Source organism: Larimichthys crocea, chromosome XXIV (genome assembly GCF_000972845.2).
Source record: "Larimichthys crocea isolate SSNF chromosome XXIV, L_crocea_2.0, whole genome shotgun sequence".
NCBI lineage: Eukaryota > Metazoa > Chordata > Actinopteri > Sciaenidae > Larimichthys > Larimichthys crocea.
The window spans coordinates 395,101-422,933 of NC_040034.1; the positions used below are offsets into that span (position 1 = coordinate 395,101).

General features: G+C 41.3%; 1 protein-coding gene across 2 annotated transcripts; it reads left to right on the plus strand.

The window, feature by feature from the left end:
• Positions 1-1,918: 1,918 nt before the first annotated feature.
• pld1a (phospholipase D1a) lies at positions 1,919-27,833 on the plus strand. Of its 2 annotated transcripts, none has more exons than XM_019269915.2 (26): positions 1,919-2,082; positions 11,237-11,452; positions 11,912-12,081; positions 12,696-12,838; positions 14,148-14,259; positions 14,474-14,539; positions 15,150-15,208; positions 15,316-15,408; positions 16,030-16,182; positions 16,867-17,016; positions 17,814-17,897; positions 20,293-20,374; positions 21,056-21,166; positions 21,255-21,440; positions 22,299-22,512; positions 22,646-22,774; positions 23,048-23,166; positions 23,521-23,634; positions 24,734-24,844; positions 25,073-25,161; positions 25,253-25,366; positions 25,560-25,609; positions 25,748-25,882; positions 26,329-26,482; positions 26,661-26,778; positions 26,903-27,833. In XM_019269915.2, exons 2-26 carry the CDS (start codon positions 11,269-11,271, stop codon positions 27,125-27,127), a joined length of 3,165 nt encoding a protein of 1,054 aa, XP_019125460.1. In that variant the 5' UTR covers positions 1,919-2,082; positions 11,237-11,268; the 3' UTR covers positions 27,128-27,833. The 2 variants fall into 2 exon arrangements, with proteins under 2 accessions (XP_019125460.1, XP_027130730.1); XM_027274929.1 differs by lacking the exon at positions 1,919-2,082 and adding an exon at positions 2,288-2,372.

Below are 27,833 nucleotides of genomic sequence, written 5' to 3' on the forward strand. Positions count from 1 at the left end.
TTACATTAATGGAGTTATTAGGTTAATTGGTGGCTCTAAATTGCCCGTAGGTGTGAGCGGGAATGGTTGTTTGTCTCTATGTGTCATCCCTGTAATAAACTGGTGACTTCACCAGGGTGTACCCTGTCTCTCGCTCAGTGCCAGCTGGGATAGGCTCCAGCCTCCCACGCACAGCAGTAACTCTGCTAATCCAGGCTTATTTCCTTTAGTTTATCTTTATCTTTTATCTTACTCTTTATCTTTTTGATTAGACCTAACTTCAGTATTATATTCGTGGTCACAGTACACCAGATCTTTATTTATGTATCAGTTACAGTAAACAGGAACATGATTTACTCACTTTTATTCCATTTCCTTTTAGGGTGTTCGCCATAATAAACACATGATTATCACCGGTTTGAAATCCTGCTGCACAAAGTCAACTTTGACAGATTTAAACCGTTTAACGCTGTAGCTTATTTTCTTATTGAAGTAAATGGCTGATTTCAATATAAGTTTTAGGCTCATACCATGTGGAATATATTTATATATATTTCTGTTTTTATTGCACTGATGTGTTCATCATGCTGCAAATATTATCTCTCTGCCCTTTGCACTGTGTTTACCAGTAGATACCATTATGTTTATGGTCACTGAATCATGATGTGTGTGTGTGTGTGTGTGTGAGAGAGAGAGAGAGAGACAGACAGAGAGAGAGAGAGTCATAGATGAAAAAAGACAGACAGAGCAGGAGGGATCCTAAGAACCACGCAGGACACTTGTCAGGACACTCCTGTCTTTTCCATCCTTTTCATCACATCTGGTATGTATGTCTCTGTATTATGATGTCAGTGTGAGTCCGGACTGTGTGTGTGTGTGTGCATGTGATGGGCTTTTCAGTGGGCCTATGCTCATAACAACTGCGGTAATGATCATAATAGCCAAACAACAAGCTGAAATCACAAAATTGGACTGTTTCTGGGACAACAGGAGGTAATGACGGGTATCTTCACTGAACTATCATAGCTGTGTTTTAGTCTCAGGGGAGATTTTTCTGTCTGTTTGTGTCTTTTTATGGCTGCCATGTATGTGTATGAAACACCTCTAGTTTCCAGGAGTTCGTCTCTCTGTGTGTGAGCCTTTTATTACTTTACTGCTGTGTATTCTCCACATGCGACACACCTACTGCTTTACTGTCTCCGTAGAAGTTCTTGTGCATGTGGCTCTGGGGTGTGTTTGGTAAAAAAACATTCATTAAAGTGTTTTGGTTATGATTTTATCTGAACTATGCCTTGTGGGTGTGGTGGTAGAACGCAGGGTAAAGTCCCTGTCATAAGCACACACACATATTTTTATGTGAGAGGCGCAGTACATCCCTTAATCCACAAGATGGAGGAAGAGATCTCTTTTGATTTGCACTTGAACCTGTGTGTGTGTGTGTGTGTGTGTGTGTGTGTGTGTGTGTGTGGCTGCCAAACTTCTGAATGGTTTTATGGTACAGGTGTGATATGAGGGTACATTTTTATTAGAGAGCTCTGTCAGCCGGGTACACACACACACATGAATGATAACACATGTACACACAGGTTTAAATACACTAAATAAGAATTCCTGCTGTTGTTGTTTTTACAATCCCACTTCCTTTTTTGTTTTACTGCTTATGTTTCAGGTGTTTATTTGTTTTGTTGCTTATGCAAATACATAAAGACTCAATTTATACACATGACAAACTATAGGCAGGGTCAGCGTCCCCCCTTTACTCCCCTTAAAGGACTCCTCCTACTTCAACAAAACTCCAGGACTTGTTTTCATCCAATGAGAAAAGCCTGTGGGAGGAATGAGTTCCTGTGATTGGTTAAAGAGTTAAAGAGTCCCCTCCCTTCCTGAGGAGTTGGAGAGAGTTCACTGTGAGTTAGTTTCACAGCCACACATACTCAGTAACAGAACAGAGAGAGAGCACACACAGGACTTAACTGTCCACTGTCTGCCCGCTGCACGCTTCTTTTGTGGAGAGTGTGTGTGTCAGAGCTGCCGTCCTTTCAGTGAAGCCAAGTGGACTGATCACTCACCAGCATGTGGACTGAATGTCCACAAAGAGAGCAGGTTGGTAATGTCTCCCCTCTCTGCCTCTATTACTTGTGTCTGCTGTGTTTCTATTTGTGTCCGTGGGCTGGGGGGAGCAGTGTGTGTCTCTGTGACACTTCTTGGGTTTGGGATGTCAGTGGGGATCATGGAGGAGAATGTGCAGTATGTTTGAGTCTGTGATTATACTTACTGCTCCTATAGGTGGGACAAGGTGTAGCCGGGTCTGGTTATGGTGGAAATGTGTGTTTATGTGAAGATCCTTGACTAGATGGGGGCGGAGATGAGTCTCTTGGTCCTTCAGAATTGAGGTAAAGCTGCAACAAGTAGTGTGTTTGGCTGCACAGGTGTGTGTGTGTGTGTGTGTGTGCTGTCCTCATTCTCACAGCCTGTTGTGAAAGTTAGTTGCTGCAGCTGGAATGTCATGGGAAGACTGGAGATATTTTGCTTCTCCTCTCTCATACCAACCCCCCTCGTCCTCCTCCTCTCCTCTCTCCCTCTCTGCACTCTTCTTCTGTTGTCTTTGCAACCGATACATACGATCCTGACCTCTGGCATTCAGTAGTCTTCCCTTTTGCACTGTAGCAGAAGCATGACCTCGATACTCTTCTGTTGTGTTGACACCGTACACACACACACGGTCTTTGCTGTTATTCCTGCCCGAGGCTTTTAAGTGTGCGCATGTGTATCGACTTTATTCCATGTGGTGCTATCCCGGAGATTCACATCAATCATTAATCTGGACAGTGGTTGAAGTTGAACTATTTTACTCCCCAATCACCTACAATTCTTGAGTTAAACATAAAGTTATGTAACAAGAGCAGTCTTCTTCTTCTTCTTCTTCTCATGAAGGATTGGAAGGACTTAAAACGTTTCTAGTCTGACAGGCAGACTTCTACTGTAAATGTATTCCAGATGTTGACCACGCTCATATGTTCCTGCTATACGCTGAACCCCTGTCAAAATCCCACAAGCCCTGTTTTGAGTCTCTAACCGCGGTCTGAAAATGAGAAATGAGAATTTGTGGCTGATTGAAACATCATTTTTTTTGGCATTGTACACATGTCAACAGACAATTCTGGAGCTTTCATTGTCAATCCGCGTCATAACATTGCTCGTTGCTTGTATTGGAAGGGTTGGTGGTTAACCAAAAATCCTTAACCGGAACAGATTTTTCTCAATGCTTTCTTCTGCTGTGATACCGCTGTAGATCACTGGTTTAAATTGACAAATGAGAGAGCTCTCAGACCGCAGAAGATAAAAGAGATGCAAAAATAGAAGAGAGAGCCATTTATTTACATGCAGAAAGATGTCACTGTGCCATTTGGCGCGCAGACCATCATTAGCGCCTATTGGTTTGCCAGCGTATCTGAACAGTTTCTATTTTTGAATCGGAGTCGTTATAATTGGCCTGTATACAAGCATGATTCGTGTCCTGTGTTGTGAATTTTCAGCGCTCCACGACAATCAGGTGGTTGGTCAGGGGTTGGTTCACTCATTTCCGAAACATGTTATATCTACCTTTTTAGTTTTTGTAAAGGTTCTGAAATATCTGCCTCCACCCTCCCAAATCAATGTCATCTTGTGTGTCATCTTTTCCCAACAAAACAATGATTTCATTACTCTGGATAATCCACAGGACACACTGTCAGCAGTTCTCATACAGACTGAAGTTTTTAAAAAAAGTAGTGTCACAAAACTTTTCACAGCCTGGTATGTTGATGAACTGGTACGTTGTTTCTGAAAAGAAATGTAGCTGCCGAGCACAGTTGGCATCACAAACGGAATTCCATTCAGTACCTCAGCACCAGGCAACCCGAAACTATCTTCGTGGCTGAATACCACTGGAGACGGTAATGTGATGGAAGTCAAGAGGGTGAATGTCTCCGATGCTTTCAGTCCTGCTACTGTAATCATAACGTGTCTCTCTTTAGTGGTCAGTAAAGTTAGGGTTTAGTAGTTTCCATGCTCTAACTTGGCTGCTTTGGTTGGGCTGAGTCAGGCTTGGCTGAGAGAGAGAGAGAGAGAGCAGTTCCATCACTCCTTCAGTACAATGATGCCTTGTGTTACCGCCGGGCAGAACGCCACTCTGGCGATGATGACGATTGCTCCCTCTATTTTTCTGGCGTCTACTTTGTGTCTTGCTTTCCCTGCCTTCTCTCTGACCATCCCTGTCCCCCCATCCATGGTGTGAAGGATTAGATAATAGGCAGCTTTAGTGTGGGCCGAGAAAGAGAGGTGTCACAGACCTCTCTTGTTGCTTCTCTGCTCCGTTCCTCCCTCCGTCTTCTCTCCATCTCTCTCCCTCTCCCTCTCCCTCTCTCTCTTTCCATCTGCGCCATGAGGAGCTTGGCACCACACTATCTGTGAACGCCAAGCTAGATTTATTTTATCTCCACTGTGTGTGTATCGGTGTGTGTGTGTGTGGTAAAATGGCTTAAATCATTCACAGCTTCTTATCACACATCCAAGAATAGATAATGCAACTTCGGATCGTGATCTACTTTTCTTAACAATCGGCAATCAGTGACAGCACCTGGCATTGACGTCGATGTCAAGCCTCCTTCCAGTGTTCTCTTCGATTATTTGACACAAAAGAAGGAGTATCTGCTGCCATTTAAAACACGCAGACGTGCACATAAGTGTAAATGCCATTTTAGATAACACTGAAGCAGCTATGATATCTTTGATCAATACGCGTGTAGGAGTTAGGCTACGGGCGATCACTGATAAACATGTTTGTCTCAGAGGTGATGAAGAGCAGTTCTGAAAGTATGACTAAAAATAAAAGGGTGACAATGGTGGCCACGACTCTAAAAAATGATAAAGGGGAATTCTGCTTTGGTGTCTGTCACATCTAATTCCACTCAGTGATGTTGTGCAGAAAGATCAGCCCCCTTTTTATCAAAGTATTTAGTACATGTGTGTCATTTACACATTATATATTTATATTTATTTATATGTGTATTTAAAATTCACACATAAATGCATGAAACTATGTTCAAAGCAATAAAAAATGTAATAAATAAAATTACATTTTGCCCAGAATCATTCATTTGAACAACATAAGGTTGCAAAATGGTGCAATATAATCAAAAAATGAAAACATAAGGTTGCAAAATGGTGCAATATAATCAAAAAATGAATCTGCTGGAATTAAAAAAAACAGTAATTTCTCAGCCCAAATGTGCAATTTACACTCACTAATGCACGCAATGTAACCAATAGCTGTTTGTGTAAAAGTGTAAAAGAAATTCTCTGCCAGTTTTACTATTGCATGCCAAAAAACTTGGCAATACCTTTAACAGGGAGAGAAAGCATACAACACTGATAGTGGAATGTAGGCATGCTGTAAAAATTGGTATCAGCTGTCCACCTCGGACCCTCCTACCACCAAGATGCCTTAAAAATATCTTTAGTATATTTGAAATGTAAACATCCTCCGCCCAGCTTGGTTTGCGTGTCACGTAGCGAGCGTAACTCATCTCCCAGCAGTAGCCACAGCATGGCAAGTTCCCACCTTTTTAAACTAGATCAGACTACTCACATCACCCTCGTGCTGCGCTGCTTTTGTGTAACCTGAAGCACTCACCATGCCCATGAGATGCTAAAACAACCCAAATCCCCCTTTGTATCCAGACGTGAGAGTGCAATTAGTGAAACCAGTTTCAAAAAAACATGACAGCAGCATGTGTGATCATTTTACACGTGGACAAACGGTGGGGCCTTCCCACACAGATCCTAAAAGGTTTGCAGTGAAACAGAGTTTGGACTACAAATAAAACAACTTCCTGCCAAAACTTAACAACAAACAACTGATAAGGGATTTACCTTTTAAATCTGTCATCAGACACGGCCAAATTGACCTCATCTCTGTTCCCCCGTGTCCCTGCTCCTGAAACACGACAAAAGCATAAACTAGAGCATGTCCCTTCTTCTTTTATTTCAAATCCTCAGAGAGAAATGTTTTATATTCATTATGTTTATATTTCTTATCTTGTGTATTTATTTATTCACCTTGTCCTGCTGTTACTTCCTCCAGCTACCTCAGAGGGACACGAATGGGTGCAAACTGTTGTGGGAAATGAATGAATAACTGTATATTGATTGTGGATTAATATTCAGTAATCTCCAACAATGATTTAACTTTTTCTTCCTCTTCCTAATCCTCTTCCTTTTAAGTTATAATTAAAGCCTATATTAATAAATTATTAACAAATGCTTTGACCAGGTTGGTGAGTCATTGGTCAGCTCCTTCTCATAAATCATGTAGTCAAGTCAAGGTCACAGGTTTCTTAGTCACTGTAATTATTCATTTATTTTTAGTCTTGGTAAAACATAAACATAACTATGTTTTCATTAGTGTTTCATCACCAGAAAACAAGAATTTTCTATATTCTATATGATCTTAGAATGAGTCTTTTATAGTTAAATACGCAGTGGGTCCTTTTCCACCATATTAAACCACACAATGTTTCTACAGTACCCCAGAATGGACAAACTAAACACATGTTCCATGATTATTACTGATTGAGTTTTGTACAGTTTAAATAAAAGTATAAACTAAGTGCCAGTAGACAGATTTTGTGAGTTTTGGACGGATTGGACAGGCCAGGTTAGGCTGTGTCCTGGTTCTACCTTCGTATTTAGCAGGCAGACTCACCTGTGCAACAGAGCAGATAAGCATCTTTCCAGTATTTCAGGCTTTGTGCGAGATGAAGCTAAGAGATATCAGCTGCCAGCAGGTAGTCAGAGTCCAAACTGTGAGCAGTTAGACAGTCAGCCTGTTCGACTAAAGATCAAGTGTCAGGCAGACTGATCTTTCACAACCTGGCATCCCAAAAATGAGTTCCAAATAAGGCTTAAAATTGGAAAAAGCAAAGGTAAATTATGAGTAAATGATTCATTCATTCTTTAATCAAATCTTAAAGGATGCCTTATTATAAAGTGTTACCAAAGTTCTCCAGGTAGACACACTTCTATCACAAAAACGCAAAAATTTGAGTTAAATATCATCTCCCCCACGAACGGATGTGGTCTAATATAAAATTTATGAAGTTTGATTCCTGCAGAAAAGTGCAGTAATATGTTTTTAATGGTGCTCTGGGGCAGGGTGAGAGACTAAATTTCCCATGTGTCACACGTTAAAAAAAGACTGAGTGCCCACTTTGCTTTTATGACGATCAATTTCTTTTTCTTTCACTCTCTCTTTGCCACACTCTGCCGAACACACCGCAGTTCTGCTCCCACTCAGCATTCGTTCGTTTCTCCGTCCACGATTCCACAATGCGTTGTTTCATTCCGACTAATTGACATTGACAATATTAACATACAAGCAGTTGCATACGGGCTGTTGAAACTATCGCCATGACACAGGACAGGAAACAGGAAGTTGGCTGTGTTTCTTTGGGAATGGGTTCAGAGAGATAACGCCTGTAACCCTTCGTTGCATTCTCGTCATCACTCCTCTGCTCTACCGTCAGGTTTCGTACTGTAGACACAGATGCTATAAGCGGCGCCTTGTGTACGCGTGTGCATGTTCGACATCTGAGTCTACACATACACGCGGACATTCAAACCACATTCACCCTTCGGCAGTTGACCCCTGTGGGTCAAGCCTGTTGGGGGCGTGGGGGGGGTCATGGTTATTCTTGGAGCAGGGAGAGGAACTGCGCTGCACTGTCAGAAATTCTTCTTCTGGAAGGTCGCATGCAAACATTCAACCGACACTGATGCATCCTGTGTGTTTAACTCGGCTACAGTCATTTTTGATGATTTAAACTAAATATTAACTTTGTGTTTAGGACATTTTGATATAGAATCTTTATGTAGTAATCGTTCATTTTAGTATTTATTCAGCTGGTTGACAGATCAGTGGGCAAAGTGCACGCTTGATACCGTATAGTCAAACACAAGTCGTAAAATTTTCACTAATTAGATTAGATTAGATTAGATTAGATTAGATTAGATATACTTTGTTCATCCCACCACAGGGAAATTCACTTGTGACAGCAGCAAGATATAGAAACAAAAGTAGAGGAGGCCAAAACAAAAAAGAGACACAATAAACAGACAGAAATATCTAAACTACACAATGACCACGAAAAAGTAACCAACCTTCAAAAACAGACAAGTAGTGAGGATAAATGTGACATGATATATAAAGAGTATTGTATTGTACAGTGACCATAGTGTAAGTAATCTTGCAAAGAAGTGACCATAATATAAATAGCATTACAAAAGTAAGTGACCACGATATGAATACGAACTGCAAGGTATAAATGAAAATAAAATGGAATAAACTAGAAAACAAAAATTGCAATGAACATGAACAGGAGACGACAACAATCAGGTGGTGCAGGTGTCTACACTATCATATAGTGTGTGTGGTGCACACACTATCATATTTAAAGTCTAAAAACAACTGCATAGACAAAACATATTTCTGTATTTACCTTTGATGTATATCTAAGGCCTTCATACCTTTTGTGTGCAGGCCAAGCAGACATACTCACTGTTCATCGGTAAACAAGCTTTGTTTAACTTTTCTTTCATAGTTGTACATCTCGAACCACTGCCTTCTTTTGTTGTCCGATTAATTTTTACAATTATTCTGCCGGATGTTTTCAGATGTTTGTTTTGTGGTTCATACCTTTGTATTCTGAAGACAGTTTGGCTCAAGCTGTAGTGGTATTTTACAAGTCTTTCACATGCCCGTCTGTCTGTTTCATTGAAAATCATGCACACTGCTCTCCTGCTTCTCTCAGATACAGTTAATGAATGTATAATAGACTCTACTGTACACTATATATATATATATATATATACACTTAGAGTAGGACTTATTTAGACTTTATACCATCATATATTGTGTGCGGCATCCTTTCCCACACTGTTGTCCCTCTGTACAAAATGTGACGAAGCAAAGGGAGCTATTTAGAGACATGGCTGCCTCAGCAACGGACGAACATACTCTGCTTGGGAATGTGAAAACATTGATTTTATAAATAGTCCTGAAGAACTTATTTTCTTTCTATACAAGGTCGGCAAATGAAAAATTTAATTGTGTTCCGACAATGGTGGAACTACAGAATGAGCGTCATTAATTAACAAAGTAATCTGAATCATTATTTACTTCTTATATAAATATCCAATCAGGGAAAAATAATGAGAAAATGATCAAATGAATGAAGAGGCCGAACAGTTTCACAGGGACAACAGGAAACACACATGCAGACATGCAGTCACTGTAAGCGACTGGTGACTGATGACTCTCCTGACTGTGTGAGCGTGTTGGATCTTGTTCGGTAGAGTGAGAATGTTTACTGTCAATCTGTTGGTGTTGGTGTGCGTGTTCATGCGCTATGTACTTATCATGAACAGTTTGAGCTCCAAACAGAAGAGATTAGCACTTTGCAGGTATTCATGGTACTCCTGGATTTTTTTTTTAGATATGCAGATGTTGAAGTTAGGTAAATAAGTTTAAGATTTTCAAGTTAAACCTCTCAGGTCTCAGAGTTGTGTTATCTATTTCGCCTCCAGTGACTGTTAGGAGAAATCCATCCATGATTCTACATAATAAAGTACTAAAAAATAAATCTGCATTAATGAACTGCATAAAATACATCCAACCATTAATACATTTTCAGAATCTGTCCGCTGAATGAACTGTCCTCACATTTCCCTTCCTTTCCTTTCTTCCCCTCTCCTCCTCCTGAGGCTTGTTTTGTTCTGCTTTGTCTAGACTCAGAGGGCGGTTCGCTAACAAAGCCACATGAGTATGGGGTAGTATTGGATGACTCAGCATACTGCTTGGTGGTATTTTGTTTGTATAGTTTTCATTTTTTCTGGCTTTCGAAGGTGGAATGCATTTAAAATGCAGAATGTGGCCACTGTTGCCGCAGCACTGTTATTCTCCACACCAGCCTCTATCCTGTCTTAGTTCTGCAGGATTTTACAGTTCAATGCTCGGTTCGCTAAAAAGTTCTGTGCAGTACAGCAAGCATGTGAAGAGCGTAATTGTTCAAACAGGTTTAACAGGGTTTTGATTTCAATATGTGTTTTATTATTGAATTTTGAGCCTGTGTGTGCTCAGTGGTGTATGGTGGTGAAACTAAAACAGCAGTTTCTCCAGATAAACATCTACTAAACATGATGTAGACAGCTGTATGTTACATATTATTATGTATTATGTATTATGATGTAGAAATGCTGTACAGTACATTGTATGCCAACTGTGTTTAGTCTCTGTATGCATAAACACAAAGTAATTGGTGTTTTGTTAACGTGGGATTACTGCGCAAATGTAGGCGCATGTCATTTAAAAAAGGAGCATTTTTCACTACGCTGTTTAATGACTAACTTCCCCTCCTATGGGTGTAGTTGATGGTGAGTCATTCCCAGTTGCAGCATTGACAAAATATGCTCCACATGACAGAATGTATGAAACAAGACTGAAGATTTGGGAAGATCAGACTTAACGGATTATGAGCCTGTGAGTGGAAGATCCGGGTGGAGGTGTGGATTCAATTTGACTTCTTGTTCCCCATAAGATACAAGACACTTCTGTCACTGCTGTGCATGATGACGACACAGGATGCATTTAAAGAATTAAGATTTAGCAATACTGTACTCCTTTATTTAGAATAATTCTATTTATAGCGTGTCCTGGTGTGTATGGTGTAAGTTTTTCATTTAGATAGATCCTTGTCCTAATGGTATATTCTCTTGGTATATTGCGTTGGCGTTGACCAAAGAAATTATGGTGAGACTCCATTATCTTTGGTCTTATGTGTGAGGGAGTAATAAAAATATGAATCTGCAGGATGTGAGTACATGATAGGTCATTGAACTCATGGTAACACATGTGATAAGATGATTTGGTTAGGGAGTAGATGTGTGTCACTGATGAACAACTGAGTCAAGAAGTTACGTGGTCTCTGAGGTTACAGAAGTGCAGAGTGACAGATGTTTTATCCAGCAATAGTTTTCAGTTTTTCCAGTTGAAGGGTGGGTAACACAAAATCACTCACTGAACCACAGGCCTGATGTGGTATTGGAAAGAACCAAACATGCATGAGACAGCATGATTATCTTGGATGTTTACACTGGTGGCCACTTGTGACCTTAACACACACTTTCTATTTATTCACCATGTAATGTTTTTCTCCTCTAGGTTCGCCCTGCTCTCGGGGCTAACTGCTAAGCATGCTGGGTAAGGCTCCACCCACGACCAGTAACCTCAACCTGGTGAACTCTGAAGCTTTTGACAACACGGTTGCCACGGACGCACGCAACTGTATCAATATGGCCGACCTTGTGGAGAGCCTGGATACCAGAGAGCTGGACATGGGAGAGGGAGAAGAGATGGACTATGAAGGAAATTCCATAGGTGTGATTTTTCTCCTGATTACAAGATGATTCATTCATCATAAACAAGATTTATATGGCCACATAAGCCCAAAGCAGTAAGTTTGTGACTATCCTCTTTGGCTTGTACCCAGGAAAATAGGAAAATCAAGAGGTAGTAGTCCGTAAAATCATATATCTAGATGAAAAATGCTGGAAATAATTCAGCTGGTGGAGTTTCCAAACTGGTATCTAACATCACTGAGAGGATGTAAGAGTACGAGGGTGGATTTTTCCTTTACATAATTTAGATCTTACAAATTTTGTCCTAGAATAGCCAGAAACATTTGACCTAATGGAGAAAACAAGCAAAGCACGAAAATCCTAAACAAAGGCCGACTTTTTCGCCGATGCATCCTACTCACTCCCAAGCAGCCTGAACAACTCCTACATGCACAGGCAGAGAAACCACGCTCACCACCCGCCTCTCTCTTTCTCCCAGGTGACCAGCGTCTCCAATTTTCAGCGGTGTATAACACGGTGGGCTTTAAGGAGGCCAGTGCTAAGGTCTACCTGCCCACTGTGCCCATCACTGCTCGGATCCTGGAGGTGGAGAGGTTCACCACCGCGCAAGACCGCTTCAACCTGACGCACCACAGGAGTGTGAACAAGGTACTGCACACACACACACACACACACAATATTTATGGAAATATTTAGCAAAAATATTATTTCTATATTTCCCTGCACTCCTTACCTTTGGTTGTTTTTTTTATTTTGAAAAATATAGGTATGAGATGAAAATATTTGCTTTTAGAATAAAAAATTCCTGAAGCAACTAAATGTATTATCTCTAATATTTGCACTAATTTACATTAAGCTGACTGTTATGAGGGAATTTTCTATTCTAGTGTGCCATATATGGAGGTTACACAGGTTCATGTCTTGAGGTCAATGTGGGGACAGTGTTATATGTTAGATTGTTACGAGGACGTGGACTTCTCTCCTTGTTGTGTCTGTTTATGTTTAGGACAGCAGACCTCTAACTGAGGACATAACGTAGAAGCCTCTACAGAGTCAGATAACAATGTGAGATGACTAAGACATTTTTTCTTGCTTGTTTCATATGGACATAGAGAAGTGTGTCTGTCCTGAGGGCATATAGACGAGTCAGAGGGGTCAGCTCCTTTTAGAACTGAGGTGGTATCATGTCATGACGAGCGTACTCTTCCTGGGTGAATCCACATAAACCCACTTGCCTTGTGTGTGTTTGTTTGTGTGTGTAGTCTCTGCCAGCGGTGTTTCGGATCGAGCTGAAACATGGCGAGTTTACCTGGGTGATCAAGAGGAAGGAGAAACATTTCATGGAGCTCCACAGAGAGCTGAGGACGTACAAGACTTTCATGAGGATACCGCTGCCGTCACGCAGGTTGGTGCCCAAACACCTACCCAACCCCCCACACACACACACACACATGCATGGATTTACACTCCCACACTGACATCCACATGGGCCAACAGACACAAGTTTAGATGTGCGTATACACAATGTTTTTTTTGAGATGCCACAATGTGAACAGATTCCTTTCCCACAGTGTGATTAACACACACATACACTAGTGCACACAGTGTGTGAATAACATATTCAAATAATAGTTCAGGAAATTCATTTATTTGCTTTCTTGCTAACAATTAGATGAGAAGATTAATACTGCTCTTACCCGGAAATAGCTTAGCTTAGCATAAAGACTGGTTTTATGAGGAACTCTGTATTTGAATAATTTATTGGCAACCAGCTGCCAGGCTGGTTATGTAGGGTAATTACAAGCACAGTTTGTTTTTATGTGCTTTCATCTGTGGAAGTAGATGTGAAAGTAAATAAAAAACAAATCTCCAAATACTTAAAAGAAACAGAATTATCTAAGGCTATTTAAATAATGACCACAAGACTAGACTAAGTAAGTAACCATCACGGAACAGCGCATTTTTCTTGTTATAAATGGACTTGGATGCCTTTTTACCTGCCAGCTTTGCGTGAACGCGACAGTTGCCAAGCAACCAGGATAACTCCAGGAAGGTGGATTAAAAAAAACAAGAGACAACATGTTGGTAACATTTTAGAAGTAGTGATGGGCTGTTGCCTCCTGGTTCTAGTCTTCATGGTTCTAGCCTCAGATACAGCGTTTGGACATTTTTACATAACAGTGTCAATCTTCTCAAACTACACATTTCAGAATCTACTACCTTAACAGCGTTTGCATAACGTTGTCTACAGCACAGTCTGATATCTGACCTCCGTTTGTTTTCTGCTTACCATTATTTTTATGACTCTCGTGTTTCTCTCTCTGGTGATGTGCACTCTTGAAAACAAAAGATTGTTGCCCTTGGATTTTAAGAGGATTAACTCTGTTTTTCTCTCCTTGTATGTGTTCTTTTGCTTCCGAAATAATAAGTATGTTTTTTTTAGTTCAACAAATGTTCATTAATTAAGCCACTCTGCATTCCTGGTTGAGTCAGCCTGAAACCTGTCAATTTATTCAGGCTTTTAAAAATTTTCCTGTTTAAACACCCACTGGCAGGAAGTTACATAAGAAATGTGTTTTTGTTTCAATTAACAACTGAAATTAGGTTTCTTAGCTTTGGGCACCAGCCGTTATCCAAAGGCTGTGTGGCTTTGACCTTAAAGTTTGAGGACAAACACTGTAAATAGATCTTCATTTCCTTCCCTTCCCTCTCAGCCACACAGTGAGGAGAAGGACAGTGAGGAAGAGCGAAGTGAGGGAGATGCCATCCCTGCCGAGGGGAGGGGGCGACGACCTGGTGCGAGACGAACAGGTTTCCAGCAGGAGGGTACGCCTCAGCAGTGACTGCTGCCTTGTTTGCCTGTTTTTCTCATTGGAAACTGCACATATCTTAACTTTATGGCAAGGAGCTCTCCTGTTGCCATGGCATTTAACTTTTTTTAAATTGTCCGTTTGTGTGTGTGCTTGTCAGTGTTTATATGCATGGTTTTTCTCATTAAAATACTCACAGTGGCCAAAATATAGTGTGTGTGTTTTTACAGAGACAATTAGAAGACTATTTGAACAAGCTGCTGAGGATGGCCATGTACCGCAAATATCACCACACTGTGAGTAATCATACTAAGCACTGAGCGGTGTCACTTTAACATAATCTCACAATGACTGCATGCTAATGTCGTGTATGTTATGTCTGTGTCACATGTTGTAGAAGTAAATATTATGGTGAAGTACACATGCAAAGAATTAAGGCTGTTATTGCTGCTCTCGTGAGAAATGTAAGATGATTCTGCATGCATCGTAGTTTTTTATTTAACGTAACAATACTTTTACAAGATGTGACGCATGGTGTATATTTCTCATTTTCAAAAAACTATTTGTCACCAAAACAAACATGGACCACTGACATACTAAACTTCACCTTTACTCTCTTTACTGACTGTACCATTGTGTTGGAATGATTCTTAAAGCAGGCCAGGACTGTGTTTATTCATAGCGCTGCGACTGTTACGGACTGACATGCATCACTCTGACGCATTATAAGTTCATGTGTGAGGTGACAACACGTGTTGAGATAATTTAAGATGAGTCACGTTGCCTCCAGGTGGATGGTATGCGTGGATGTAATGGATCCCTGCTCACAGTCACTTGTCGGCGTGTTACGTTTATGTATCAAATGTTTTTCTTCTGTCTATAGAGTCTCTTTCTGTGTATTCTCAGATGGAGTTCATTGATGTCAGCCAGCTGTCATTTATTCACGACTTGGGACCCAAAGGACTGTGAGCATTATCGCTTTTATTGAATCCCTTTTTCTTGTTGCCATTTGTAAATATAGTTTTATTCCCATAGAAGAAAAGTGCTTAACAGTTTTTATTGTCTCTTCCAGGGAAGGGATGATCTATAAGCGTTCAGGCGGACATCGCATCCCTGGCATGAACTGCTGTGGTCACAGCCAGGCCTGCTACCGCTGGTCCAAACGGTGATTACTTCTGTCTCTTGCCATGAATTTTCTACAGTTTACGAGTGAAACTCCTTTAAAGTCTTGTGGTGGAAAGACAGATAAGCATTTTTTCAACTGGCAAACTCGTCTAAAAAATGTAGGAGTGACAAATTCTATGGACATCTTTCTGGCAGGAAGCTGTTTGAGTGTGGGTGTGTTCAAAACAACAGCGACCACTCATTGCATATTTAAAAAGAGTAATGCTAACATCTGAACAACTGTTAGTTTTGGCCATCATGTGACTTCTTTACTAACAGGATCTGAGTAGCATCTTCAAAGCAGCCGCATAAGCACACACTTGCCCCCTCGCGTCATCTGTTTGTTCTTTCTGTTCTTTCCCTTTTCTCTTTTCTCGCAGCCAAATTATTATGTGAGCAGTTTTTTTATGATTATTTTCTGAAGGAAACAAAAAAAACAAAAAATCCCACACATTTGAAACGCTCGGCACATCCACCTACATCCCCAATGTTGCTTTTCTTCCTACATCCTTTTCTCAAAACAAGAAATGAAACAACAAATGGTCCTGCAGAACTTTACACAGACACACATCATAAATTCTGATGATGATGATGATGATGGTGAGAACTGTGTGTTGTGTAGCTGGCTGGTGGTGAAGGACTCATGCCTGCTGTACATGAAGCCGGACTCTGGGGCCATCTCCTTTGTCCTGCTGTTGGATAAAGAGTTCAGCATCAAGATGGACTCCAAAGACACAGAGACCAAACACGGAGTCCGGATTGAGAGCCTTTCCAGGTTTGTAGCAGGTCACATCTATTTTGAGTGAATCCTCGCACTGGATTATGAGGCAAATGTTACTTAAACACCAGTAATTCATCCCCTAGACTCTTGCAGTTTGATAAAATGAGTTTAAATCTTACAAATGCATGAGAAGGTTGTACAGTTTTCCTTCAACATGCCTCATTCAGTTCCCCCAAACAATGATTTCCTAAAGTAAAAGCAACTTTCAAGAGACTTCCTACAACTCCCAGACAATAGGCGTCCACAAACATCCATTTGTGGGTTTTGTGTGTAGGCGGAGAGCTCTATAGCAAGAATAAACATGGAGAAACTTTTGTGTCTCCCTCTGCTTTAAATTGTATTGCATTTCATTCAGGTTTACTGATTCTAATTTGCTGAAAGACATATTTTCTTTGCACTGAAAATCTCAATCGGTGCTCTAAAAAATGAATAAAAGATCCTCCGTGGGCTCACAGCTGCACTGATTCAGTCTGTTATCAGTCTGCTCTTACAGAAGTGTTTAGAGAAAACACAGTATTGCCCAATTCTTTGGCACTAATATGCTTCAGACCATAGCCAATAAAGTAAGTAGTCCTCATGTATCTGTGTGAGTACGAGCACAGGCATGCAGTGTGTGTTTGCTTCACTGTGTGTGTGTGTGTGTGTGTGTGTGTGTGTGTGTGTGCATCCTCCTGTCAGGACTCTGGTGTTTAAGTGCAGCAGCTACAGACACGCACGCTGGTGGGGTCAGAGTATCGAGAGCTTCGTGAGGAGCCATGGGAAAGCTTTCCTACGAGATCACCGCTTTGGATCGTTTGCACAGGAACAGGAAAACATCCCTGCCAAATGGTAACTATGTCAAATGCAAATAAAAACAGAGTAGTAGACACACAGAGTAATAAAAAATGCAAAGGTAGGTTATGAGGGGAAGCAGGTTTTGCATTAGTTTCAAACTGCCACATTTGTGTATATTACATTTACAATTAGTTTTGGACTTTACAAAGTGTTCCCTCCAAGAAAACCGCACATTGGAGAGTAAAATAAATGCAATTTAAAATACACATATTTTCACACGTCTTTTTTTTTTCTCTGCCTTCCTCTTTTCACTTTTCACTGGTAACTATGGAAATGTATGAGAGGATCGAGCAGTCAACTCTCTCTTTGCCATCTTTCAGATCAGATCTTTTTTTTTGCATTCTCTCCCCCTCAGCTGGCAGATTCAGATATTGAATAGTTCATGTGATAATGTCATGACGCTGTCTTTATACTCAGTACCGAGCCTGAGGGGAAAACATGCTGCGGTTCTGTGAGCTAATGGAAAAAGAGAGTTTTTGAAATAACAGTTATGTTATGATGACACAGCTATGGCTGTAACCAAGGTGCTTGTAACGTAAACAGACTCCTTCAGTTACTTTTTTTTTTTGCTGTTCTGCTGTTGACCCAATTGCTACTGTTGTACTGTTGGTGTGATGAAACAGACAGCTTTAAAGGTAGCAGTGCTATTAAGACGTATGGGTTTTGTATAAAGTGAAACATTGTATGTGTTTGTTTGCCCTTGCGTGCGCGTGTGCGTGTGTCAACACAAGCACATGTGACAGTGATACCTGTTTACTCAGTTACTCAGTGACTATAATTTGTCTTTGCAGGTACGTTAACGGAAAGACTTACATGGAGGATGTGGCTGACGCCTTGGAGGAGGCTAAAGAAGAAATATTTATCACTGACTGGTGGTGAGTATCACTGTAAAACTGACTGATGTCAACACTTTTGGTTGAGGAAGGGAGATATGACTGCATCTTCAACTGATACCGTGCCTGATTAGGCATAATCATCACAAAACAAGTTTCACCTAGGCTGACTCTCTTTGAACAGCTCATCTGACTCTGTTAGTTGTTATACTTCTAATACAATAGTCAAGATTGAATGCATAACATAAAGTAAACTGAATATTCATTAAGTGATTATGCATTTATTTGATTTTGATACTTGGACTGAGACATGGTGAAATCCAGTTGTTACTACAAGTTTGAGCCCTGCATCGTTTACATCCATGTGTAGTTGCTAGCAGTCTTCTTCTCTGTCCTTCCCCCAACAGTTTTGTAAATGTGCCACGTTTTTACCAGAATTTACAGACAGAAGACAAAAAGACAGCAACAAAATGGGCAAACCACATGTGTTTGCAAGTATGTCCTTGTTCACATCCACATCACCACTATTCCCTATTCTGGACTCCCATTCACTATCAATTTCAAAATCTTACTAACTCTCTATAAATCTCTTCATGGTCTTGCCCCTACATATATCTCAGAATTTCTCACCCCCTGCAGCACCAGTAGACTCCGTCAGACTGTCACACTGTGACATGTTTACTGTGCCTCATTCACACAAACAAAAAGGCTGGAGACAGGGTGTTTTCAGTAGCAGCGCCTCGGCTCTGGATTATTCTCCGGGATGCCATTAAATTAGGCTGATGAGGATTTTAAGACCTGCTTTTATTCTCTGGATTTTAACTGTGTTTAAACTATTTTCTATTTTTTTTATTCTATGTGTCTGTCTTTGGGAAGCAACTTGGTTTGCTTTTAAAAATATAAATAAAAATCAACCTGAAACTGAAACCAGCATACTACTTAATAGCAAGTGTAAGTGCAAATAACACAATGGCCTATTTTGGGTGAGCTCAAGCTCTGTTCTGTGGTTGATTATTTTGTTTAAGTGTATGATAAAGTGCCGTAGTGGTCTAAGGTGCATCCCATCACTCACAGTAATCGCATGTCAGCCCCCCGCCCTCGCTATTTCCCGATGTTTCCAGTCAATTTCTCTGCTGTTGATTCTTGAATAAAAGCAAAAAACGAATCTTAAAAGATTACGATAAGTCATATTACAGTGTAATATGTGCACAAATATTTACTGCATCAGAATCCACCATCACACACCTGTATTATCTATGTGCTTTGCACTTGCTATAGTTTCAAACAAAAGTTCCAAATTTCTGCAGCAGTATTTGATGGCAACATGTCAATGATGCTGTGTAAATAGCATCATGCACCAGCTAAACATAATATTGAATAGCAGTAATGGTTTATTTCAGTAGTTTGGGTAAACACACTGATCATCATGAGACTCCTGCCAACGAATGAGCTGACAACACTGACACTCTGATACCCGGTTAGTGTAGTGCATGCTGTTACACATTACATTATGTATTACCCACAAGTTGTGGCTTTCTGGCAGGCAATACAATAGTACTGGCTCCAATTACAGCCTCATCGACACACACCCAGAATAGAAATACACTGTCAGAAAGATACAGTCTGTCTGCACTTCTACACTGCTACTGTACACCCTCCATGCATCTCGCTCTGTCTGTCTCTTCTTAATTTATTGTCTTCCTTTTTTCACTTCCCGTTCCTCACATAAGAACTGATGCAACCTGTCAGATAACCTGAAAATTATAGTTAGTTTGTCTATACATGTCAGTTTCAGGCACCTAACCCTAACTTCAGCCACACCTATTCTTTATTGTGCCCTGAGGGGTGAACAGCATTGCAATGATGCAAATCCAACCTAAATGTCAATAAACGGCCCAGCTGCTTTGCATTATAGGGGACTTTGTCTTTGTCTTTTATCTGTTCGCTCTTCCACATCATTACTCTTACCCTTCAGATATGAAATAGTGTTTTGTATGGGCTGGTCTAATGAGAAAAAAAAACACCACACACTGTCTCTAGACAATATCCCTCACAGTGTAATTTCAAATATAATAGTTTACGGTTCCCTGGTTGGTAAATGTGCGACTGTTTGACGTGGCTGTAATCCCTGAGTTCCAAAGCAGTAATCACTGAGCTTATGGTCTGAACCAGCCTGTGTAATGTGAGCCAATGGCATTGTAGACATGTAAGCTCGGGATGTCAATGTGAGTGACTCATTAAGTCGTGTCTGTCATATGTACTGTGTATGAAAGGTGGAAGTAAACATTCATTTTCTACATTTTTCTAAGTAACGATGATGCATTCAGTTGTTTCTCTTCGTCTTAAGAGAAGAAGATGAAATGTGTCATTTTCTCTTTTAAACTCTTTCTCCCTCTCTGTTTCTCTTTGCCATCTGTTTCTGTCTCTCTTTGGCCAGGCTGAGTCCAGAGATATTCTTGAAGAGACCTGTCGTAGAGGGCAACAGGTGGAGGCTAGACTGCACCCTCAGGCGCAAAGCAGTAAGTAGGCATGAGATTGTGTGGGTGAAATGACCCGCGGGCCAAGTATTGAACATTAAAGACTCTGTATACACATCCTGGAATGAAGATAGACATAAAACACCCACGAATGTCTTTTTTCAATTTACAACACATTCTATCAAAAAGAGAGAAGAGAATGCTTTTAACAACTTCCACATGGTTTAGGAAACGAGAGCATGCCCACATTAACACACAGGAAGAAATAATCCTAACATAGATCAGAAAGTATTTATTGTTGCATCCAAAGAAAGTAACGTGCTCTGCTTTTGCATTTTTCATTTGCAAATTATAAGAACATTTACACCCTTTAAGTATGCATGCTTCATAGTCTGGGATGCAGACGATGATAAATGAAATAATTTGCAGAAAATAACAAACCCACATATTTATGCTGAGCAATCTCTGTAATGTGAATTCATTGTAGAGCAAAAAACACACAGGTATTTACGACTTAAACCAGTATTTGCTGTCAACATACAGTAACTCTCTGCCTGCCGGTATCTTCATCTTTGGTTTCTTCAATACTTTGATATATAAATACCATAAGTTTTTACATTTATTTTATTTATTTGTTTGTTTGCACATTAAAAATCTAATCATTACAAAAACTTATGCAACACGTGTTCTTGATATTGTTTCTTTCTTTCTGTCTCTCTACAGCAACAGGGAGTTCGCATCTTTGTGATGTTGTATAAGGAGGTGGAGCTCGCGCTGGGCATCAACTCCGGCTACAGCAAGAGAACCCTCATGCACCTGCATCCCAACATCAAGGTAACTGAAGGATTACGGGTAGTGGAACGAGGAGGCACGTTTGTCTCGTTAGTTTTCGAGAGACCGATTTTCATATTTGTGTGCTCAGGTGATGCGTCATCCAGACCACGTCTCCTCCTCCGTTTATCTGTGGGCGCATCACGAGAAGATTGTCGTCATCGACCAATCGGTGGCATTCGTGGGCGGGATTGACCTGGCGTACGGACGCTGGGATGACAGAGAACACCGGCTGACGGATGTTGGCAGCGTGACTCGTTCCGTGGCCCTGGAGCAGGTCGGACACACACACACACACAACTATTTAAAATGTCTTGTCCACAGTTTGAAGTTATTGGCAATAAATGTGGCTGACAAATAGTTCAAATGTGAAGAGAAGAGGAGAGGAGATGGAGGAAATGACTTCATGCAAACTCACACAGAGGCAGCCTGTGGTGGTGATCGTGTATGTGCATGAATATAAAGACACACTTTCACAGTGACAGCATTCAAAGAGGCTCCTTAATTTTTATGACACACATACGGTACAAGCGCACATTTTCAAGACACTTTTTGTCCTTCAGAGTCGATATATTTATCTTCTTAGTGATAAGGAAGATTTTTCCTTGTTGGCACGGCTCAAGGACATGATGACGGTTGCTTTTTCGTTTCTTTAGTCACTCAGTGATCCTGTGAAAACAAATTCCTCTTAGTGAAATAACAGCTTCTGACCAGATTACCAGTCCCTTGTCCCTTGAGAATTTATTCCTTATGCTTTGGTGAAGCCCTGATTTTTCCCTGAGTGACTGTGGAGGCTGAATTTCGACCTCTTCTGTGATAAATGCCATGAAACTGTCATAAAATCTCGATGAGCTACTTTCTTTAAACATCATTTTTAGCCATAATTTGATTTGGTGAGGTCAGATAGGTCAATACTGGTGTCAGTGTGGATGAATGATGCAATAAGACACAACCTACAACCTCCAGATTTACCATGAAGTTGAAGCATCATCTCTCTAAAACACAAACTGAACCACATCACCTTCATAAAGCTTCATGAAGGGATTTATTGTAAGGTGTTGCAGTGGACTGCATCAGTTTGAGCTAATCAAATCGTATCTGAGCTGACAAGCCTCTGTTGTTTCCACGTTCACAGGCCGCCACCAACAACGCTCCATCCTCCAAGAGCGTGTCCTCCGTCGATGCCATCTCCACGAGCAACGGACAAGGGACCCCGCCTAGTGATCCGGTGGACTTGCCCAAGCTGAAGGGGGTCGGACGCAACAGGAAGTCTCGCTTCAGTCTGTACAGACACCTGCACAAGCACAGTCTGCAGCATGCGGACAGCGTCAGCAGCGTGGACAGCGCAGGTGCGTGAGAGAACCAAAGTGTGAGAATGTCGGAATAGGAACTGGGAGGACTTTGTTATGAAGCGTTACATACATGTACTGTAAATGTCGTCAATCTGCCGCAGTATTTTCCGTTCTGTGTTTGTTTGTGTAGGGAGTGGTTCAGTGCAAAGCCTGAAGACGGGTGTTGGAGAGTTACAGGGTAACACGCGCTTCTGGCATGGAAAAGACTACTGCAACTTTGTCTACAAGGACTGGATCCAGTTGGAGAAACCTTTTGATGGTCTCGTGCACACACACACACTCTCACACACACTCTTAGTTTACCCTATTGCTAGGTCTGAAATACTTGATATTAATCTTAGTCTCATGATTTTTACTTTTAACACCAGCTTGATGGAAACAATCAGTCATCTGGAAAACTAGTGGAACCGAATACCAATAAACGCTTATTTCTTCCACTTTTTTCTCTCCCTCTCTGCCCCTTTCCTCGCATCTTCTCTCCTCACCTCTCTGTCCTCTGTCACGTTTTCTTCCTGCCTTCCTACCCACGCAGACTTCATCGACAGGTACCAAACTCCCAGAATGCCCTGGCACGACATCGCCTCAGTGGTTCATGGCAGAGCTGCTCGGGATGTGGCCAGACACTTCATTCAGCGCTGGAACTTCACTAAGGTACTGTACATAGAACGTGCTGTGTACACGGACAAACACACGCAAGGATGTAGAGCTGGTTTAAAACCTAAATAAACTCATTAACTAGGATTTAATGAGTTGATTGCTGACTGTTGATTGTCCAAAGTAGTAGCTAACTAATGTCAAATTTAAGTGGGGCAAAGTCACAATTTGTTGGCTTAAAAAAATAGAATATGACAATAAAATCTTTGGAAATGTGTGACTGGAACATTGGAAAAAAACACCTTAAGGCTTTCAATGGCATCATCTCCCCGCCCCTCTTTTTCTCCTGTTTTTTACTCTTTCCATTCCTCCTCTGACTCTATATTTACCCTCTCTGCCCTAATTCTCCAGATCATGAAGCCAAAGTATCGCTCTCTGTCTTATCCATTCCTGCTGCCCAAGTCTCACTCCACCGCCAATGAGCTCAAATACCAAGTCCCTGACTGTGTGGATGCCAAAGTGCAGGTAAGGAGATCTAAATGCAGCGAGTACCCTGTTGTTTTTTCTTCTTAGTAATTCTACAAAATGAGAACCAACTGTTCACCAGACCCTGAAAAGAACGCTGCTTTAAAATAAAAGAGAAAACAACAGGAACAGCATAACCTCCCACTTTCCCGTCACATTTTCCACATGCTGGTCTGCAAGCACAGCTGGAAACAGATAAAAGAGACACGCTGAAGGTTTTTTTTTTTTTAGCCAAACTGACCTCTGAGTGAAATGCTTGACTAAAATAAGAAGTGCATGAAGGTCCTTTTTGTTTTGTTTGTCTGTTTTTTTTTCTGTTTTTCATTTAATCAAGTCTTTGTATGTTTTTCTCCTCAGTCAGCGCTGTGTGTTAGATTTGATCGGATTACTTCAAAATTAGATTAGATTAGATTCAACTTTATTGTCATTACGCATGTATAAATACAAGGCAACGAAATGCAGTTTAGCATCTAATCAGAAGTGCAAAGTTGAAGTGCAATATATACAGTTAATGCAGTATTTACAGTAGTGCGAAGGCATAATATGTAGAGATTATGTGCAGATAAAGTGCAATTAATAAGTTAACAGAGTGCATGATACAGATGTAACTAGACTAATATTCACATATATTACAATGCTGAACTATACAGTACAGATGTATGTTATGTATTTTTTTTATTTTTTTTTAAACAGAGTATGAACAGCTGTGCTGTCCAGGGGTGATCATCTTTTGGCAGCGTTCAATAGGGTGATAACTGAGGGGAAGAAGCTGTTTCTGTACCTGCTGGTTTTAGTCAAAAAATGTAATCAGTTACTGAACGCGGGTTGAATTAATCTAATCTAAATCATTCTAATTAGAAAACAATGCATGCTTGTTTCTAACGGTGATTGCTTAAAGATGTATTCACACCGTTCTGATTACTGATGCAACCATGCTTTGTTGGAACTGTTGTCAACTCATCTCTTCCATGTTCTTATGTATGTATTCCATACTGGAGAAAGACGAGCCGCACACATTCATGTGGTTCCATGACCTGGTGCATGATGCACCTTTTAGTAAAACCTCTTTTTTTAATAATCCTATTTCTGTGCGTACAAGGTGCTGCGGTCATCAGCAGATTGGTCGGCAGGCATAAAGTACCACGAGGAGTCCATCCATAATGCCTACATCCAGGTCATCGCTAAGAGCAAACACTACATCTACATAGAGGTACGCTGACAGCGTGGCCAGGGAATGAAGAGAAATGAGAAATGTTGTGATGTGAAATTGTTTTGAGGTTTGCTTATGAAGTCTGTATTGAAATCGCTCCACCGAGATCCGTCATTTTTCTCATTACGCTTTGTGACAATCTCATTTCAGGGATGAAATGCTTCTCTGCTCTGCGCCAGAACAATCCTGATTGTCTCTCATGTGTGTGACGGTGTCTTTTCCTTTCAGAACCAGTTCTTCATCAGCTGCGCCGACAACAGGATGGTCTTCAACAAGATCGGAGACGCCATCATCGAAAGGATCATCCGAGCGCACAAGTACTTCCCTTTGTTTGCTTGAACCGCTTGTTTACTTGTGGTCAGATCTACTGTTATGCCTTGATGATGTTCCATATGTGTTTGCTCACAGGGAGGGTAAGAAGTACCGTGTCTATGTCGTCACCCCTCTGCTTCCTGGATTCGAAGGAGACATCACCACGGGAGGAGGGAACGCCCTGCAGGCTGTCATGCACTTCAACTACAGGTGACCCACGCGTCAACTTTGATGTGTCCGAGTTTAACACTAAAAGAGGAACAGTGAAGGGAAATGAGAAAGCTCAAGCGGAAGTGTCATTACAATTCGACTGTTATTTCTTTCAAGTTGATTCAAGTCTAGTGCGTACTTTATGCAATATTCATGCACTTTTCTGATGGGTTTTAATCTCCCGCCTCCTCAGAACCATGATCAGAGGAGACCACTCCATCATCTCCCAGCTGAAAAAGGAGAGTAAGTACAAGAATGAACTGGAACATTCGATATTTTGATGTCTGATATTAAGATTAGAGTTATTAAAATGATAATATATTAATTCTTATAGAACTCCAAATTCAATAACTCTTTATGTCTCTCCTCTCCTCCACCCAGTGGACGACCAGTGGATGAACTACATCTCCTTCGCCGGTCTGCGGACTCACGCTGAGCTGGAGGGACGCCTGGTGACAGAGCTCATCTACGTCCACAGCAAGATGCTCATCGCTGACGACAACACAGTCATCATCGGTCAGTCTCCCGTCTGCTTTTGTCGTCACCTTCTGTCTTCTCGTGTCGTTTTTTTTTTTACCAGCTACTATTTGAGGCATCTCTGCCTTGACACCATCGCAATGTGATAATTCTCAATAAATCTGGCTTTATTACTCGATCTGTCACCATGCGTGCGGCTCAGCACACAAATACTGTTTGGATATGTGTGGTGAATGTAGCTCTGCTGCGCCCTCTGCTGGCTGATAAGGTGCGGCACATGCTCTTGCTGCAGCAACAATGAACAAATGTGAATCCTTTTTAAATATCACTGTAACTTTTCTCTCTAAATTTGTATTGACTGGATTAATACCAAAAATATCAGCAAGTCAAATGAAGGCATTAGATCGTGGCATTTGGTCCCTATTGCTTTAAATGTGTTACAAGAACTCAGATTCAGTTCCCATCGTCCGTTATGTTTCTCTCAGGTTCTGCTAACATCAACGACAGGAGCATGCTGGGTAAACGCGACAGCGAGGTGGCGGTGATCATTGAGGACTCGGAAAAGGTTGCCGCGGTGATGGACGGACAGGAGTATGAAGCCGGACCCTACGCACTTCAGCTTCGCCTCGAATGCTTCAGGTTTGTGTGTGAACGAGACAGAAAGAAACACGTTGTGATCTAGTGGAAACATTGTGCAAGTGTTGAAGGTTTTGTTTGTATCCTGATATTATGGATTCTATAGGCAAAGCAGAGCACTTTGGAGTATAATCATCTGACAAAGTTAAAATGTCCATTTTCCCTGTTTCTCTCTGAAAAGGACTATCCTAGGAGGCCACACGGACACCGGTATTGACCTGTCTGACCCCATCAGTGATCGCTTCTATAAGGAGGTGTGGATGACCACAGCTGGCCGCAATGCCACCATTTATGAGAAGGTATGGGCGGACATAAAATGAAATCATCAGGCCAGATGGTGTTCAAACAACTAAAGAAACCTCTTGAAAGCTCTGCATTTAATCAAACGAAGCCGTGACAAGTGTGTGTGTGTTTTCCCTGCAGGTGTTTCGCTGCCTTCCTTCGTCCCTGGTGAGGAACATGTCCGAGCTGGAGCAGTACCAGTCCAAACCGGGTTTGGCCCAGACCGACAAGACTCGCGCTCAGGAGGAGCTGCGCAAAATCCGTGGCTTCTTGGTCCAGTTTCCTCTTGACTTCCTGTCTGAGCAGAACCTCATGCCCTCTGTTGGAACGAAGGAGGCCATGGTCCCAACTGAGATCTGGACATAAAGGACGTGTTACCACTTGTCAGCCACTTACACACTCGTCTGAAACTGTGTTTTTCTTGAGCATCATGAGTGAAGCATCTGGATTGTGGTTGTCATTGTGGATTTGAAGGAGATCGCCCTCAATCCGGAGATGAGAGGCAGTTTCATGAGGATCGATATGACTATCAGATCTGTTTCTGCTGAAAAAACACTAAACTGTACAGCTTCTCGGGTAAGCGCCAAGTTTTTGGGACGTATGAAGAACAAAAAGAAATCACACTCATGGACAACAGTTCTGAGTGTATCGTGACTGCAAGCTGTGGAGATGGGGGAAAAAAAGGCACATGAACTTTGGGGTTTTGGGAATCAAACTCGGGGCGCTTAGACCTTTGGACTGTTGGAAAAAGCTCACAAGACAGCGAGGATTTCTAAGGGACCAGGGTGAGGCCGTAGTAAAACTTTTGACAGTGATGCTGAAAAAACATTCAGCTACTGATACTTCATAAAAAAAAACGCAAAACACACATGCATGTGTTTTACTGCGTTCGCGATGTGTGCTCGTAAGGTGCGTCAGTGCTATGTACGCTGTTTGTGAGCTGCTCACAAATCCAGAACACATGCTCAGAGACAATTTTACTGGTCCAGCAGCGGTGCATGATTAACTAACTGTGCTCAAACCTTGTTATTATGATTGCTATTATGCATGTACCAATCACATCTTTGAAAAA